Source organism: Blennius ocellaris (genome assembly GCF_963422515.1).
Source record: "Blennius ocellaris genome assembly, chromosome: 19".
NCBI lineage: Eukaryota > Metazoa > Chordata > Actinopteri > Blenniiformes > Blenniidae > Blennius > Blennius ocellaris.
The window spans coordinates 23388586-23407906 of NC_137668.1; the positions used below are offsets into that span (position 1 = coordinate 23388586).

The window sequence follows — 19321 nt, forward strand, 5'->3', positions numbered from 1 at the left end:
TGTTGTGTTTTGGGCGTGAAAAATGAAACTTTTTTGAAAATGCTACAACTCAGGAAACGACGGCTTTTCTCAAATAGAAATAGTTCTTCTGCACATGCTCAGTAGATGGACAATAAGAGCAACGTTTTCCCCCCATAATGTAGTTTTATTTTGACAGTCAAAGTCATAATAAAAGCGTATTGTCGCCCGTGCACGTGTGTGTAGTTACAAAAACTACAAAAACAAACAGCAGTGCCCAATATCAGCTCAGGAACCAGACAGACAGGTCGAACAAAGCGCTACAAGTCATCCCAAATATATTGCTTTGATCTCTGTTGAGGATGGGCGTCGTCTTCTCCCCTTTCAGCTTCCTTTCATCCGTCCCAACCCGCCGCCGCCGCCGCCGGGGTCGACGGCTCAACGGGTTTTGTGTCATTTTTCCCCGTTTGCCGTGTCTCTTATCGGCGGCGATATCAAAAGCAAACGGGAGTCCTGGGAGACCAGAAGGAGGCTCTGGTTTGTGCCACTTCGCCAACGCCATTAACGCGTCAACTCGGCTGTTTTCGCAACCGATACGCGCCTAATGGTTTTCCTCCTAGATAATGGTTTCCTTATGGCGGGCGTCTTGGAGATGGAAGCGGGGGGGGGGGGGAGACACCAGGAAGGGACGGCGAGTTGCGAGTTCTAATGGAATAATTGGGCTGATTAGAGCAACACGAGAGGTTTCGGTAGGAGAGGAATCGGGGGGGGGTCAGCGCGAGGGATGAGCGCCGTCGGACTGTGGTGTCAGGGTCGCCACACGACCCCTCCCCCCCCCCGGCTGTGACTTAAAGCAGCTGTGTGTGACGCAACAGGTCGGAGAGGCCGTTCTCGGTAATGGAGGGCCACGGCGAGGGACAGACAACAGGGTGAGATGGGAAGTCTGCAGGAAATCTCTGAGGAGGTTTCAGACATGTGGGGTCATTAACCCCCCCCCCCGATCGGTTCTTTCTCTCTGAGCTGGCTGGTGGCCAGTTGCAGTGATGGATGTTTTTATTGCGTCTCTCGAGGTTCCCGATGGCTGGTGGCAGGCGAAAAGGGCAACCAAACAGCTAAAGAGAGGCGGCCTTGGTCTGGGGGGGGGGGGGGGGGGTTCCAGGCCGTCTTGCAGTAGAGGGGAACTGCGTTTTCACACATATGGCTCGAATCACATGCTGGAAAACCCTGATGCCATTTAGAACAAACCCCCCTTCTATGATTTCTTGACTGCAAGTGGCGGCGGTGATTACATGGCGGCACGTTTTGCACGCAAATGCAAAACGAACGCGAGGATGCAGCCTTCTGGGGGCGCGGGGGTTTGCTTTTAGCTCCGACTCGTCCAGTTCTTTTCACGAAATTCAGTCAATTTGTTGTCTTCGTATTTGTGGAATCTGACCCACTGCCCTCCAATGTGACGGACCCACACAGGGGGAGCCGAGCCAACAAGCGAGGCGGGAGAGGAGGAGGGGGTGGGGGGGGGGGGGGGGTGGGGGCTTCCTTCCCTTCTGGCCAGCCCCGGGCTGAACTCGGCGCCGGGGTACGGTAGCCAAATGAGCTCGGCCCTGATAAGAGAAGCCGGGGCAGAAGCCAAAAAAAACGCTGCTGCAGAAACGCGAGCGAGACAGAAGGAGGGGGCGGGGGGGGGGGGGGGGGGGGTAAGTGGAAGAGCAGAGGAGGGAGTGGAGGACGGAGGTGAGAAGGGTCCGACGGAGTGCCTCAGTGAGTGAACAGACGAGAAGGAAAAGTGCAAAAGCAAAGGGATGAGAGACGACGAGCGAGGATGAGAAGAGCGAGTCATGGAGGCTAACAAGGAGAGAATGATGGAGACAGAAAACATAATATTGGCGATGTCGGAGGGAGATTTGCACACTTGTGTCAACATGGCTCAGACTCGTCTTTGTCGAGCCGTAAAAAAAAAAAAACAAGTTTAAAGGAGAACGACGAGGAGCAAATAGTGACGTCTGACCTCAGATTTTTCCGTGTTTTCAGTTGTACGATCACACTTTTGTGACACGTGTTGGTTAAACTCCCTTTTCTTTAACAACGTCTTCAGAAAAACGGTTGCAAACACTAAAGACAGAAGAATTGGAGAACGTCCATCAATCGTTCGACTGTGAAGAGGCATTGATTGGACAGGAATTGTTTTGTTCAGAGATCCTGCTTGATAAATCTTTGATTTTGGGACAAAGTGTTTGTAATATTGCTTGAAAACAGGATTTAGTAATAGTATATATAATAGTAATTAATCCCCCAATTATATAAATGAATAAAAAAAATTGAAAATAATGTTATTTAAAGTTGTTCGCCAGCTTTATTCTAATGGCCTCAGCAAGCAGAGACTGGATTCAACACATCCCAGAAGGCAATAATAGCAAAGAGAATATATATTACTTTGACACGGTGCCTTTAGCATTGAAACGCTAAGATTCAGAGAATTTTATTGACTCAAAGTATTTATTTTTATTTGTTTAAAATTTGCTCCAAAATTGCCGGTTTTACTAGTTCCCCCCGTTTACTACCAATTTCTCTTGCCGCTCGCCATCGGCAGCTTATTTAATCTTTCTCTCCTCTGTCCTCCGCTGTGAAGGAAGAAATCGTTCCTAGAAAGGCAAACAACAAGAGTTTTTTGTTCTCGTCTCGTTCCTAGCTTGGCTTGGAGACGGCCGCGTGCCGAGACAAAAGTCATTATCGTGCCTCTCCGGTTAGCGCTGGACGCGGCGGTCCCACCCCCCCCACCCCCACACACACACATGCAATTAGGCGAATCGCGATGCATTTCATCAGTCAGGGGTCCTGAAAACAATGCCGTCATCTAAAACACATTACGCAGTGGAAGAAAAATAAGTTAAGAATATTGAATATTAGGTGTTTTTGGCTTGTATCGAGTCATAAAATCAGCCAGTGGAACAAGTGAAAATTGTCTTGATATTCCAGATGCGGAGCCCGAGGGAGAAAAAAAAACACACAAAACCAAGACCATATATCTCGTAATGCAGTCGTACTTGTTAGGTGGCCGAAAGACCTCGGTGCGCCGGAGTCGCTCTCCCGGCAACAGGACTCCGGGTCGCGGTGGTTTTTGAAGCGACTAATCAACACCTCGACACGTTAAGATCCCGGCGTCTCTCGCCCTCTCGCCGCACGGCAGCTCCCCCTTCTGCCTCATTACCGCCGGCCTTCATGCCCCCCCCCCCAAACCCTCCTGGGGTCCGTCAGCCGCTCCTGGAGGCCTGACGAAAGCCTTTTGGAAGCACCGAGAGGCAGCGAGTCCAACCTGCTGAACTCCGCGCCACCTTCCCCTGTGCGGTGGTGCCCCATGGCTGCTATCATCGGCATCCAGTGGAGCGTGGCCGCTAACGAGGAGCGCCTGTTCTGCTAAAACAAATACATAAACAGTCCGGGCCTCTGCAACCTAAATAAGCTCCGCGGTGTGCTCTGGGGAGGAAGGATCCAGGTAGGTAAAGCCCCTCGGGGGGAGGGGTAGGGGGGGCAGCGATAGGCTTCCTTGGTTGTAGCGGCGGAGCGTTAGCGCGGCCGACGGTTGGGTTTACGCGGAGCCTTCATCGCCTGCTGCCACATGGAAGCCATTCGGGACTCGTGCAATGGAAACGGCGCAGGAAGTCGGGAAGGGGAACGCTGACGTCTTGTCAAAGCACTCGCACGCATGAGTGGCGGCGAGTGCCGGCGTTTTTTTGGGAGGGGTGGGGGGGTGGTTTGCGAGCAGAGCGCAGCCGGGGGCTCGCACCTGAAGTCAGCGCCAAACGGACCCGAGACGGAGAAACTCATGCTGGACGCTGGACAGTTGGCTGAGGCGGACGAATTTGCCGCACGATGCTAGCAATTAGAGACGAGGCGCCACTTTACCAACCAGTAGATCAACTCAAGTTTACGCATGGAAAAACACTGCAGGGGGTTTTAAAAGAGGCCAAACAACTTTTCGTTATACTGCGGAAAAAAACCACCAATCATGAAAAGTGTTGTGATTCTTGATATGGGACACAGTCGTGTGACCGGTAGGAGCTCGAGAAGAGAGTTTTCCTATGAAAAGAATCACTTGAGAATAAACCAAAACACCAAAACAAGACCTTCACCACTAATTTCCACTCCACAGTTTCCTAAATCGATCACAGCAAAGTCCATTCGTTTACAAATCCATCAAACCGCTGCTTTGATTTTCATCACCGACATCACCCCGCAAGGGTTTCTGTCGAAATCAAAGATCTTCAGCGAAAACATTGGACCCGACAATAGAAAAAATAAAAAGCCAGAATTTCTCAAAGAAAGAGTCTTGAAGCCAGGGGAAGAGACTGAAATGTGAAACTGATCGAGATCCAGTGAACAAGTGGGCTCTTGTCCGGTACCTTTCGCAAAATCTGAATTACTGGAAGTACAACGCTTGACGGAGTGTCATGAGGAACTTCCTTTAGAAAGGTATCGACAAGATATCAGAGATGAACTTTAAGAACTAAAAGCGGCTCCTACATTTTTCCCGTGTGGAGGAACTTTAAATTAGAGGAATATGTTAGTAGGAAGCTATTTATTGACTCATGATGAGATGAAGGCGAGATAAACGAGCTAAAAGAGCTAAAAGACAAACAGCTCTTGTAAAGAGATTGAAGCGTTTAAAAACTATTTATTCAACGAACGCAGGATGAACCCAAAGAAACGACACTCAAGGAGACGATGTCAATATAGAAACTATCAATCTGAGGCAAGACGTGTCCATTTCCTTTCTGCTTCTTCTTTTTTTGGTTAAACAGACAAAAACGAATTTTAATTGACATTTGGTGTTAATTTTGACCTACTACAGTCATTTTTTTGGTTGTTTTGTTGGAGAGAAAGCTTCTTTTCAGCCTCATTGGCTGAAAACTCAGCAGCCTCGCTTGATAGAAGAAGCAGTACAACCTCCCAATGAGATTTCAAGATACCGGCAGCTCTTAGCGAGATCACTTGCGCGATGCCCGATACACAGAACTCCCCGTGTTCATTTCACTCCCTGCTAATTCTTCAGGGCTTCGCTTTGCGCCGACAGATTCGATCTGGGCTGCGGTCGGCCCTCCAGACGGGTGTAAAAATAGACTTTAGAGTAAACTCTGAGACGCGGAAAAGGCCCGAAACACAACGGTGGAACGCCGGGTGGCGGCGGCGGTGACGGAGGAGGAGGTGGAGGAGGAGGAGGGGGGGGGGTCAGCTGGCCTGCGGACAGCCTCCGAGCTGCGGTGGAATCAGTCATCGGTAAGGCGATCCGCGCACCTCGCCCCCCCCCCCCCCCCCCCAGCGTGATCAGCTCCAGATGCGGCCGCCGCTCGATGTGCGTCCCTCACACGGAGACGCTCCCGATTGTTTTCGTCGGCGACGTCTGTCCGCGAGGCGGCCGCCTTAAGTAGGTGATGACAAATGGCCGACACCTCATTCAGAGGCGAGGGGGGGGGAAGAAATGAAGAGAAAAGAAAGAGGGGACTTGAAATCTGGTTCCTCTATCGCAGCCGTTGTTTACTGGGAGGGAACGGCGAGCGGTGGAGTTCTCATCACAGTGTTTACCCCTCCATGACCGGGATGGAGGGATGACACGGGAGGGGGGGGGGGGCGTGCAGACACCGACGAAAACAAGCACGGCGCTATGTTTCCCCAAAACTCGCGGCCTTCGAACAAGCGAACCCAAACAACCAAACATTGTTTCCTTCCCGTGAATCAGGAGTGATGGGGGGAAACGGGGGGGAGCGGGGGGCGGGGGCCAACACGGGCGTGTTTTGACATGATGTCACTTAACAGCAAAAAAAAAAAAAAAAGTGTCACGGTGACAATAAACTCCCGCCGCCCGCCGCGTTTCGCGGGTCTTGATACGAGAGTAGTGGAAACACATGGTGGCCGTCCTCGCTCCAGATGTGAGCCCCCTCCCCCCCCCCCCCCCCCCCCAAACATTAAAACACAATTAGCTCCAATCATATCTGGTGTTGGGAGTGTGTCACTTCACCTTACCTCAGTGGGATCGACTCAAGCGCCCCCCCCCCCCCAACCCCCCCACCCTGGAGTATTTACAACTCCGCTTGAAATGTGGTCAAGGTCACAAAACCCTCTCAGTGTCATGACGGCCCGTAAAGAGCAACACACACGCTGTAAAAAAAATTAGCAGAATAGATTAAAAAAAATTCTAAAATTCTCAACCCGTCATCTTTTGCTGCAAATCAACACCGACGACATTTAAAAAGTCAAGTTTGCCTCGTTAACGGCTGAACTACTGCCGGGCCGGCGGCGACGTGTGGGTCGCCCTGACGACCGGCTCGTCTTACATCACCGGGGGGAAGGAAGGAAGACGGTTCGAGACAAATTCTACCCGAGGAATCAAGACGGTAAACAGGAGTTCGGTGAAATCGCAACAGAGTAGAAACTACCAGTAAAAACTACCTGTAAACTGTTGAATTGTTCAAAATGCTGCCAGGACTTGTTCCTACGTCTTCGTAGTGGAGTTTTATTTGGTATTTTATTACCGTGACCGGGAGCAGCCAAAAGGAGCGACGGCGTCACGGTGACGTATTATTTAACATTTGATCGACCATCGTCCTCTCCGGTTCTATTTATTTAACCTCGGGCTGTAAAGCAAAAGAACACTGAGAAAAATGAAAGTCTTATTATGATAATTACAGCAAGGGGGAAGGATTCCAGGGGCCGGGGGGGGCCGGGTGGGGGGGGATGTGACAGGACGTCCCACCTCCATTCGTCATCTACACCTCACTCCTTCCTTTCTTCTTCTGTATGTGTGTGTTACTGGCCGTACAGTGTGTGTGTGTGTGTGTGTGTGTGTGTGTGTGTGTGTGGCGGCTCAGGACAGTGCGGTGATTCACCGAGAGGAACTGCCGTCTCCTCGCTTTGCTGACGATGCCAGATACTTAGTCATTGCATACCGTGTGTGTGTGTGTGTGTGTGTGTGTGTACACATCTATCTCTGCTCTGGCATTATTTGGCTCCTTTCCCCCCGTCGTGATCCCGCGTTAAGAAAACAGCACTTTCACATGTCACTTCTCATTTCCAGCAGCGAGGAGCTCCTCCTCGGCACCCCCCCCCCCCCACCCCCCCCCCCCCCCCACCTACCACCACCCCCCCCCCCCACTCTCCACCACCACCCCAGCCCGACAATGCCCCCCATTCAGCCCCTGCTGGCTCGCCGGGGATGTGTGTGTCCTACGCTGGACGGAGAGGAAGACGTTTTCACATGTGGCTTCAGAAGCATGTTGGCACATTTACATTGGGGGGGGTGGGGGCTTTTCCCACAACTGATCTCCACATGCTCTCATTGAACTTTACAGAAAAAAGACATTTCTATCTTCTATCACCCCAAATCCCCAACTATATATATATATTACACACACATACATATTTATATATACATACATAAATATGTGCATCATCCATAAAAACTCTTATGTCAACCATTTATTCTAAACTTCTAATAATAATAAATGAATCAACATACACGGTTTGAATAAGTGATTTCACATTGATTGAGGGGAAGATTTGTTCAATAGGTCAGATTTTATCATATATAAATGACGTTTGAGAGTTTAGATGGAAAAAAACAACAAAATAAAAGCCTCTCCAGTCAGTTAATATGAGCCACAGGAAGCATCAAGCGCCACTCAGCGACGAGCAAATCCAGTCAAATCCACAAAGTTTGATGATTTTGTTGGACTTAAAAATTCACACTGTATATTAGAAATACAGATTCTGTAATACGCCACCAATTTTGACATTTATTTTGAAGGGAAGAGGAGAACTTTGAGCGTCACTTGAGGATCTCTGGATAACGGCACGAGATGAAGCAGCGGTGGAAGAAAAATGGGTCATTCCATTGGGGGGGGGTCCTTGAATTTGGGGTCCCACCATTGGGGGTCCCTGACCTTGAACCCCCCCCCACCCCCCCAGACTGTCAGGGAGCAGCATCCGGCTCAAATGGTACCAAATCCAGCATGAAGAAAAACATCCTGCAGCTCCAAACAAAACATTTCTGGTTCTTTCATGGTCAAAAAGTCAATTCTTGCCTCTGGAGGCACTTTTTAGTCCACAAAGAGAAATTAATTCATTTATTGATCGATTAGAAAAAAGCTCATATTCATATTTCAGTTTTGCTTATTCTCAATTATTTGGATTTATTATTGAAGTTTTTGACTTTTTTTTTTCAAACTTGATCATATGTTTTTTTATATTTGCAGTTTTTCTTAAAATTGTTCATTTTGGATCTTTTAGCTTCAATATCTACATTTGAAATGTTTCTAAAAATGAAAACATGCTTCAAATGAAATTAGATTTTCAGATTTGTTAGAATGTGTTTTACACAATGCTTTGGAATTTCAAAGAAAATGTTTGTATTTTAGAACAAAATCTATTTCAAGGTTATTAATATTTCTTCATCAATATTAAGAATTATGTCATAAAATTTGACTTTTCTTCTTAATCTCTGAAAACTGAGAAAGACAAAAAGCGTGAATACGTGAAGATATTAATTTATCTTATATTTTAATTTATCTTGACATCTTTCTGCTTCGTTCTTGTCATTCTGGTTTTTTTTCTTCGATAAAATGTTAAAATTTTTACTTCGGAAATTTGAACAAAATCTTATTTGTAGCGCTACATAATTAGCATTGACTTGTTTTTTTAAAAGAAGTATTTTGTCAGAAATCTCCAAATACTCAGTTTTATTGCATTTTTTTGAAAACTTTTATACACATCTATAATTATTCAATTTTTTTTCCCGATAACATGTTTTAAAGGCACATGTTTCTCTTCACTATTCAAGTTTTTAATTTATTTTTCTTTGGTCTTGTGGTTGGAGCCCGACCAGAGACCTAAACTGCGACCGAGCAAAGACACGAGGATTCATGGAAATTAACGCAGCTAATTTAACTCACAGGTCCAAACGTGTGTTTCCGGGTTCAACTATCACGAACATACGAGATGTTTTAGTGTGAAATGAACTTTGGGTGAATATTAATTGACGGCTTCCACTTTTGTTTTGCCAAAACCACCAGAAACACGGGGTGCACTTCCTGTTCACGGCTGTAACGCTTTTATTTTGTCAGTTTACTGAGACGCAGCTTCGAGTTTCTCGTTCCCGAGTCAAATTTGTATCAAAGTAATCAGAGTAATAATCAGACATCAAATTGAAGCTTAACTTTTCCTTGTTGGTCGGTTCAAACCCTTCAATTACAAACATGAGCGCTAACTAGCATCGCATTGCGAAACCGATAACGTCTTATTAACAAACGAGGAAAATGGAAAACACACACACACACACACACACATGGGGAAAGCAGTCTGCATTACAAACGCTCTCCATCATCCCGTGAAGACACTCGCAGACTAATCCATCAAGTGAAAGACGAATGGCTTTTAAAGCACGCGGCCTCGTCTGGAAAACGCTAGCATGTGTGCGCCGTCTGCTTTAATGTCGTTAGCTGCTCCATTAATTCTTCGCTTCGAACGTAAACAGCAACGTTTGCCTCTCCTTCTCATGCGATCCGTCGCAGGTACGAGCCGCCGGTTCTGCTTCCTGTGTGGGCGGGGTTTCCCATGATGCTTTGTGGCGCCGACATGTTCGGACCGTCGTCCAGAAAACGCTCATCGGCTTTTGTTCCCGTTTGAGAGCGAATCATCGAAAGGAAACTGGCAAAATGGTTCATCGAATTGACTGAAACATTAACATTTGTTTGTTGTTCTGTTTTTTGTTTTTTTTTTATGTAAAATACACTGGAAAATACTATTTAAAGTGGGATGAATCCCCCCGCCAAACTAGTATCATGATTTTTGTCAATGGCATTGAGGCCCTGTTTACAAATTACAAGTTACAAGGTACAAATCCAAGAACAATTGCAGTACCTACAGTAAGTAGCTGCACCAGTCCAACCATTCATATAGATTTCGTTGCAATAGTTTCATACTACACATGGTCAAGTAAATTAACCCTCTTGCAAAAATATCTAATTTATTCAGATTATGTGGGTATAAATATGTGGGAAAATGTCCATTAAGCGTCGTCTCCCTTTCCCCAACATAACTTTTAATAACTGGTAGTTCTTTAATACCACTTAATTTTTGACCAAATGTAAAAAGTTCACATTAGAAATATGCTGGTGAATCTTGTGCTGTGCTGCAGATCACTTCATGCCCCTAATGGGATCTCATATATGAGCACAAAGCTGTATTGGGGAATATCATTTAATAAACTGCTCGAATACATTTTCACAGTGAGGAGTTGCCAACGTTTCATTGTAAATCACAGTGGAGTGTTTTGTTATTTTTAATTCTTATTTTACAGTGTGTATCTGATGTTCCAGCTCCGACTGAAACTTTACCCAAAACAACACATTCTCTCAATAAAAGCAGCCCGAAGTATCTGTGCCGCACTCCAGATCCAATTAATTCACCGTCCCGACACTCGGGCTAATAAATCAGCCCCGTCGAGGAGGAGGTTGGTTTTTTTTTACAGTTTCGCTGCAATGCGGCATGAAGTCACACTCCAGGAAACGGCGATTCATCAGAGCTACTGAACACAATCCACGCAACTAATCACAATTAGCCTGACGGATGAATCGCGTGCCGACCAAGCGCCAGGTCGCAAAACACCGGAGTAAGAAGAGCCAGCGCAGGAATCAGGGGTTGCGCAACTCTGAGCGTGACGACAAAGACCCGAGTCCGAGAGTCTTTCGGACCGATTTCCGTGGGATTAAAGGGGCGAAGACGAATTGATCCGGCGCGGCGACGAACTGCGGGGAAGTTCTCAACCAATTTCTCCAAGAAATTCTTTTTTTTTAAATGATTTTTATTTTGAAAAAACGGTGTCAAAACCAGCTAACTAGCTAGTGACTCATGACCGCAGCGCCCCCATTAGGCCACCGACCGAATTTCAGCTCAATCAGACAATGTTTGCTAGCATGCTAATGGGCATGCTAGTCCGCAAGCTAGCGGATCCACCTGAAAATGTCAGCAGGTCACTCTCATGTATCACACTGACCTCCGCAGGAGGCCTGGCCTAAGGCCTTCAAGTTCATGTTGGTGGTTGTTTTTGAAAAACCTTTATTGTTCCATAAGTGCTGTGTCATTTTGACAAATGTCCGACTCCTGGGGGGAAACCAGATGCCGCGACACGTCGGCTAAAACGTGACGAATTGTGCGTTAAAGGGTGTATGGGGGGGGGGGGGGGAGTGGGCGACGGCAAGGTTCCAAGCCCTGGGGGTCGTGAGGGGTCAACGCGTGTGAAAGAAGACGGATCGCGGCACTTGAATCTGGAGCGAACAGGTTCTGATAGGGGGGATTATGGGGGTCAGTGACCATTGGAACCTTCCTCGCTCCCTCCGGAACCGTCTGATAGATGGAGCCCCGACTCTCTCGGGGCTGATTCTTCTTCGCGGGATTGTGAACCGAGGGAAATGACGGAGGGGGGGGGGGGGTTCCTCACACTTGTCCGGCGGCGAGGTCAAAGCGGGTAAATCCTCCACGCTTCCCTTCGCTTTCACACGTTCATATTTTCCCCACAGCCAAAGAAGACGTCCGCCACCGGGAGGCTGGAACTCGCCACTCAAAGTCGTGAGCGACCGCTCAATCTTTTTTTTTTTTTAAAGTTTCCTCTTGCAAGAGTGCATTCACCGCCTCGATGAATGAACCGTGTTTGTATCCCACGCGGGTGCGGACGGTACGGCGGCTTGATTTCCTGCTGCAAATCCTAAATGTGCAGCCCTGTTCTGCTTCAAAGCCTGTCGAGAAGGGCCGTAATTAAATACGCCGGTGGAGAAAAAAAACAAAAAAAAAAACTAAACAAAGCGGTAACATTGCGGCGATGCTGTTGAAATGTCATATTTAGAGATATTTTTTTTACACAAAATTGGGAGGCGTATTTATGTAACTGACCCCGCGGTGACCCCCGGCAGCACCTTCCCCGGTTTAGACACTCGGAGGCAGACAATAACAACCCCCGAACCCATAAACCCCGACCAGAGCCGCTACGTCGCTGCACGGACATAATTAACACCTTCGACATTGTGCAACCGCGCTCAGTATCACACGTTGTAAAATGTGCGTTTCAGGTGCTCTCGGGAAGCCAAGCGGCTTAGACAGAACGGCATCCAGTCGTGTAATGGAATAATGCCGGCCCCGGCGATTAAACCGGCCCCGGAGGGTGGGGGAGGGGGTGGGTGGTGTAAATCACGTTACGGCTGCGGGGGGAAAGGGAAAGGCGATCCCGGACCGGGGGCCCCGGGGGCCCCGGGGAGACGTCGCAGCAGGAAGCAGCAAAAGGCAGGGAGAACACACCAAAAAACAAAAAAAGGCTGAGGTGTGTCCGGCCCGGAGCCGGGACGGCGGCGGCGGACGGGATGAAAGCCTGCCGTGTGAAAGCAGAGGCGGGCCGCAGATCAAAGAATGGGCGGGGCCTCAAGCACACATCAAAGCGGCGCAAGGACAGATTAAAGGCCTTTGTGACGGGCGGTCGAGGGGCCGGGGGACACCGAGGTCACCCGACAGTCGAGGAAACGTTGAAATAAAAAAAACAACGAAAAAAAGGCAGGGTCGCTCGCTGGCGAGAGGAATGCAGGGGTATCGAGGGGTGAGGTGGATGGGTGGTGGTTGTTGTTGTCGTCGTCGTCTCGGACGACGTCTGAGGAACACGAGAGGCACGTCGCGACGGCCCCGGGGCTAGGAAGAGGAAGCCGTCCCCGCAGACGCCCGGGCCGAGACTGGCTGAAAATACCCCGAGGGCCGGGGTAATTGTGGCTGGTTCTGGTTGCACTTACAACTTCAAGGTTGTGGGTTGGACTTCCACAGACGAGTACCCCGCAAAGGCATGTATGGCATCGGGCTTCATTTGTGGTGCGGTGACGCGCTTCCACGCTGGAGGAATTCCAGGATTGGGGGAAACCTTGGAGACGCCGTTACGTCGGCGTTGGCGACGACATACGCTTTCTCGCGCTCGTTAGGTTTATTGCTCCGGAATCCAGAATCACACAAATTAAAAAAAAACAACAAAAACAACCTACCCGTCCATGAATCTTCTTTTCGGTTCAGATGAGCGAATCGGGGCTTGAACACTGTTGACGAAAGCGGAGAGGAATGCCCACTTACGCAGCGGCGGTTGGTTCGGCCCCTGCAGGCGACGTCGGATAATGGCCGCTTGGCCTCGCCGGTTTTTCGGGATCGTTTGTGTGCGATTACGTATTTTTCCCCCGGCGTAGCATGTTGTGTGTGTGTGTGTGTGTGCATTCCTGACGCAGTGGCACTCAGACTGCCGTCTCATGTGGTCGCCGTGGATCCCTGACCACCTCTGGGGAGCGGTTTGGCCCGATCGGACCACAGTCCCAAGTCCTCCCTGCATTTACATCGGCATTATGGTGCCGTTTACCGTCTGTGCCTTTCATGTGGCGCAGGACTTTCTGGGTCGCGCTCGGAACACCCCAAACACGTCGCGATTACCAGCTGGAAATCCACTCAAGAGGCTCGGGGTCCGATCTGAACCAGGCCTCCGAGGCCCCGACGTCCGCACCGTCGACGTTTCGGTAAAAAAAAGGTCCGAGAACCGTCGGTGTCGGACACACGTAAAACGTACAACCTTAATGACGTGAACGCCGCTTACAAGAGGCTCCTTGTTTTTGACCAGCCTGATGATCTTGACGGAATCCTCGTCGTCGTCGAGGTCTTCGGGGAGCGGCGGCAGCTCCGGGTCGTAGCTCTTCAGGGCGACCGTGTCGTGGACGGAGAGGAGCGTCTGCAAGACAAAATGGAGGTTGTCCGTGAAACCGTGACCTCGCTCCAATCAAGCACGGCATCGCGGCGGGTTAAGATTCGATCTCTGAGGAAAGACAGACGGCGGCGAGGATGGGAGCGAATCCGAGAACCCCCCCCCCCACTCGTGTTCTGGGTGATGGATTTCAATGCATTCGAGGCCAGAGTTTGCTCTAATTGTCATCAGGCTCTCGCTCGGGCCGCCATACATCTCCCTGATCAAAAGGGACCCGGGAGCAGGCGGCGGGGGGGGCGGAGCCTGAGAAGTGACGCCTTCCGACGGGGGACGAAGCGGCGAGAACGTATCGGGGGGAGGGGGGGAGGAGATATTCTGCGGCGGATTCACAGAAATCAAGTTCTCATGCGCCTCAGATATTTCACACGTTCCTGAGCAGACATTAATAATAGAGAGAGAGAGAGAGAGAGAGAGAGAGAGAGAGAGACAGACAGAGAGAGAGAGAGGGGATGCAGACGAGAATGATGCCATTCAGACATTCATTTTCTAAACTATTTAACGGCTGCGTGTCCGAACCGAGATGCGGCTGGACGCGTGCAGCTTTTTCCACGGTAGAGGAGGCTTTGCGTGTGTGTGTGTGTGTGTGTGTGTGTGTGTGTGTGTGTCCTCCTCTCATCTGCTCCCAGTTAGAAACATCTTGAATGCTGTACTTCAGCGTGCTCCCATGTCATAAAACACATGGCCTAACCCCCCCCCCCCCACACACACACACACACACACACACAATAAGACTGGATTTTATTTAGATAGTGTGTCAGTGTATGTAGTTTATGTGTGTTGTGTGTGTGTGTGTGTGTGTGTGTGTATATATCTGTGTGAATATTTTTTGTACAGTTAGTGTTTTGTGTCGTGTGTGTGATGTATGTGTCTCACTGTGTGTGTGTGTGATGTATGTGTCGTGTGTGTGTATTTTGTGGGTGGTGTCAGGAACACACACACACACACACACACACACACACACACACACACACACACACACACACACACACACACACACACACACACACACACACACACACACACACACACACACACACACACACACACAAAGCAGGTTCACGTGTTGGAAGCGACGTCATAAGTTTGCTAAATTATTTACGAATGAATGAAAACGAGGAAATTCAGCCACGACGTCGGTCGTTTTAATTCTCAGCCTCGATCCTTCTGCTATTTTTTATTTCAAACTGATGTGTTTTTTGGAATCGACATGAGCAGCTTCAGATCGTGTTTCCCTCTGTGTGTGTGTGTGTATGTGTGTGTGTGTGTGTGTGTGTGTGTGTGTGTGTGTGTGTGTGTGTGTGCGCGCGCTGGGCTGGAGGTCTCACTCTCAGGATTATTTTTCATATAAATAAACTTGGTTTTGCGTCCCTTTAAACCCCCCCCCCCCCCCCCCTGAAACAAATCAGGTTTGATTGAGCGGCCGGCTGATGTGTGAAACCAGCAGGTCAAAACGTCCAAACGCGTGCCGGTGGTCTTATCTCAGCGCAGACCGAAGACGTCCAAACAGGACTAGACCCGGCGGTGGACGAGGGGAGCGGCCGGCTTCCTGCTGCAGATCTTGCCGCCGTGCCGTCCGGAGGATCCCCGGAGCCGTTTTTCACTCTGGCCGAAATCCCAGCCGGTAAAAATAATCCTCAAAAGTCCGTTGAAGCTCGGAACAGACTGTTGTTGTTGTGGAAGCGGTGAACTTCTGTCGCATAATTTGCCCTCGGAGTGTCGGGGACACACAATCATTGGTTGCCGTGTTAAAACATCCGTGTGAAACTGAACTATAAAGCGGCTTTTAGTCGTTTGTGCTTCGCGACCCGAGCAGGAAATTAAGCACAACCGACGATAACAAAGTCGTTACGTCGCCTTTTGAAACGGAGTTGGACAGAAAGAACCAACAGAGTCCGAACAAACAACAACAATCTAAGAAGTCGAATCGTTTAGTTCTGTGAGGAAGCAGTAAAATCCGCTTCTCTAGTTCTTATTATCTGGACTGGACTGGACTGGACAGGACTGGACTGGACTGGGACTGGACTGGACTGGACTGGACTGGACTGGACTGGACTGGATTGGGACTGGATTGGACTGGACTGGGCTAGACTGGGACTGGACAGAACTGAACAGGATTGGACTGGACTGGACTGAGCTGGACTGGACTGGGACTGGACTGGACTGGACTGGACGGGGACTGGAAGAACTGACTGGACTGGACTGGGAAGAACTGGACTGGACTGGACTGGGCTGGACTGGACTGGACTGGACTGGACAGAACTGGGCTGGACTGGACTGGACTGGACTGGACTGGACTGGACTGGGCTGGACTGGACTGGACAGAACTGGGCTGGACTGGGCTGGACTGGACTGGACTGGGCTGGACTGGACTGGACAGAACTGGGCTGGACTGGGCTGGACTGGGCTGGACAGAACTGGGCTGGACTGGACTGGACTGGACTGGACTAGACAGAACTGGACTGGACTGGACTGGACTGTCCCGGGATTCCTGAACGTTTCTGTCAGGGATTTGAAAATACTCCGACTCCATTTCCATGAAAACAATGGGAATATGGAAAAAAAAAAAAAAAGAGCAATAGCGCCACCTAATGGTCCCAAATCCCAACTATATCACTTTCCGTGTTTCCATGTAAACAGACATGGTTTTCAAAACTTTGTCATGTTGACTTGTCCGCAGACAGACGCCGTCTCGTTTGTTTTCAAAATATCCGCTTCAAACCAGGAACGGCAGAAACATTTTAAATCTTTCACACATGTTAAATCTTCTGTTTCTATATTATTAAAGTTTGATATTACTGGTAAATGTGGCAAATAAGTTCTTAGATCTTAAATTTGACAGATTTGGACATAAATAAATAACCGTGTGTCCAGACGGGTAAAACCGCACAATTCAGATGAACGTATGTGAAGGGTCCATGAACTTAAAATAAATAAATAAAGAAGAAAGGCCGTCCATCTCCACGCTCCCCGGTTCAGACAGTAGGATTCTAGTTTTCCCGGTAGAAGCAATGTGCTTCAACAAGAACCTGCCAAACTCCCCGGCTCCTCCCTGAACTCGCGTCGGTACCGAAACAAGCTTCCAACTTTTCAATCCGACCCGGTGAAAATCTGCAGACGAGACCAGAACGTAAGCAAACGGTGGGATTCCCACGAGAGCACGCCTTCTAGTCCGTGTTTAATTGTCTCGTCCTCGCCGCGTCCTCCTGTCCAAACCCCTTTCAGATGCCATTAATCCTCGCTGCTCTCCTTCAGTTTTATCTTTCACAGATTAAACACACTCACACACGCACACACACGCACACACACCTAACAACATGTTCCTGGCTTTCATCCGACGTGGACATAAACACACTGTATGTCTGGGGACGTCGTCATTATGGTATTGAGAGACGGACTTGGAACGCTGCGAACACAAAGTGTTTGCAGATGAGGACAATAAAGGGAACCTGAACCTGTTCTGCGTGTCGGGATGATGCACTGGGACGGAGGGACGGAGGGACAGACGGACAGACAAACGGACAGATGGGTGGACGGGCGGACGGACAGAAGGACAGACGGACGGACAGACGGGCGGACGGACAGAAGGACGGACGGACGGGCAGAAGGACAGACGGACAGAAGGACAGACGGGCAGAAGGACAGACGGGCAGAAGGACAGACGGACGGACGGACGGGCGGACACACGGACGGACAGAAGGACGGACAGAAGGACAGATGGACAGACTGGCGGACGGACAGACAGATGGACGGACGGACAGACGGACGGACGGACGGACATACAGACGGACTGACGGGCGGACGGACGGAAGGACAGACGGACAGACTGGCGGACGGACAGACGAGTGGACAGACAGATGGACGGACTGACGGACGGACGGACAAACGGACAGACGGACAGACGGACAGATGGATGGAGAGTCCACACTGACAAGTTTCCTCCACAACTACAAACAGAACTTCGGCGACAACAGAATGGACACCGTCGTCCCGTCAGAACAAAATGTCAACAGAGACAAAAGCTACTCGACTTTGCGGACGCCATCTTTTTTTTAACGTTTTTTACGAAGATTTCGTTTTCCTCCGCGGTGTCCTGACTCTCAGTCCATATTCTCCTAGTCTTGGTACTTTTATTTTGACAGTCACCGTAATAACAATCCGACTCGGTCGTCTGTCCATGTTCTCCCGTTGTTTAATATTTAGAGAGTTTTGTTCTTTGTATGTCATTATTAGAAACTTACAACAGCACCATCTACTGGCCCGATAGTGAACTACAGTGTTTTCGGCATTTCCGCCATTTCCGTCAAAACGAGCGTCATTTTCAAAACATTACTTTATAAAAATGAAACTTATCTGAAATGAATAAGAACACAAACCTAATGCACTTTAATTTGAAATTCATGGAAACGAAGCCAAACTGTAAAAACTTGTATAAAACCATTGAAGTAATTGAAAAACAACAACAACAACGATCAATGGTAATTAAATAAATTATAAAAATGATTCAAAAAAATATAAAAATACAATCAAACAAATTAATTATAAAAAACATAAAAATGCAATAAAATCAACAATAAATAAATTATAAAAAAATATAAAAATACAATAATAATAATAATAATAGAAATAGTCATAATAATAATAAATAAATAAATAAATAGTACGTGAACCTGGTGTGTACTTTATTATCATAGCACTTCAGTCCTGGCAACTCAAAAGGCTGAAAATATTTCAGGTGGTCTTATCTTCAAGTTAATTTCTCAAAGCTGAGACAGAAGAAATATCACAGTAATAATAGATGTACTTCCTTAAAAAGAAGGGGAAAAAAAAGTTCCAGTCAATCCATAAAAAAAAGTTTACATCAGTCAAAAGGGAGGAACCGTCAACATAAGTTAAATTATATTAGTAAAACTACCAGTCATTTGGAAAACATTCCACCAATATAATGGCTTTTATTTTGTTAGATTAACCTTTTCAGCAGCTCAAGGTCAACACAGAATCTGGCCTGCGGGCGGCGCCACCGGAATCCTCTCTGCTAATGAGGAGCAGCTTTCCGAGGCGAAGTCGTACCTCAGCAGCCGGAGAGCAAACGGCTCTGATGTCGACGCGCCTCGGATCACTTTTGTTGACGTTCGAGTCCAAGTGACCGACACTTGTGACAAAACACTGTTTTTGACGTTACTGGATCCGTCCCGGACTGCGAATCCTGGAATCATTTAGGTTTTCATCATTAACTTCTGCATCCAAAAAGAAATACGTGTTCCTGACAGATTGGCGCCATTTTAAAGGAAAGAAGAAGAATTCTAACCCGACAGAAGCGTCATCGCTATTTTAAAAGCTTGATCTTTGACCGCCGTCGTTCACTAAGGGCCCCGTTTGCGCAACATTTCAAGTAAACTCCACCGCTTTGGCGTTTTCGCTTTTGAACATGATGAAAACGGCGTCGTGAGCCTGCCGGGCCACTAGATGGTGCTGTTTGCTTTTTGTGATGAAACACAACCTCATGCAGAAGAATCGTTTGATCAACTTATGTAAATACATGTAGAATGA

General features: G+C 48.4%; 1 protein-coding gene across 2 annotated transcripts in view; it reads right to left on the reverse strand.

Annotated features, from left to right (window-relative positions):
* The window catches only part of mpp7a (MAGUK p55 scaffold protein 7a), a 120912-nt gene that overhangs the window by 58734 nt on the left and 42857 nt on the right, over nt 1–19321 (reverse strand). For both annotated transcript variants that reach the window (XM_080515204.1, XM_080515203.1), the window contains exon 5: nt 13610–13741. In XM_080515204.1, coding sequence (XP_080371330.1) covers nt 13610–13741 — 132 coding nt within the window. The remainder of the gene's footprint in view (nt 1–13609; nt 13742–19321) is intronic.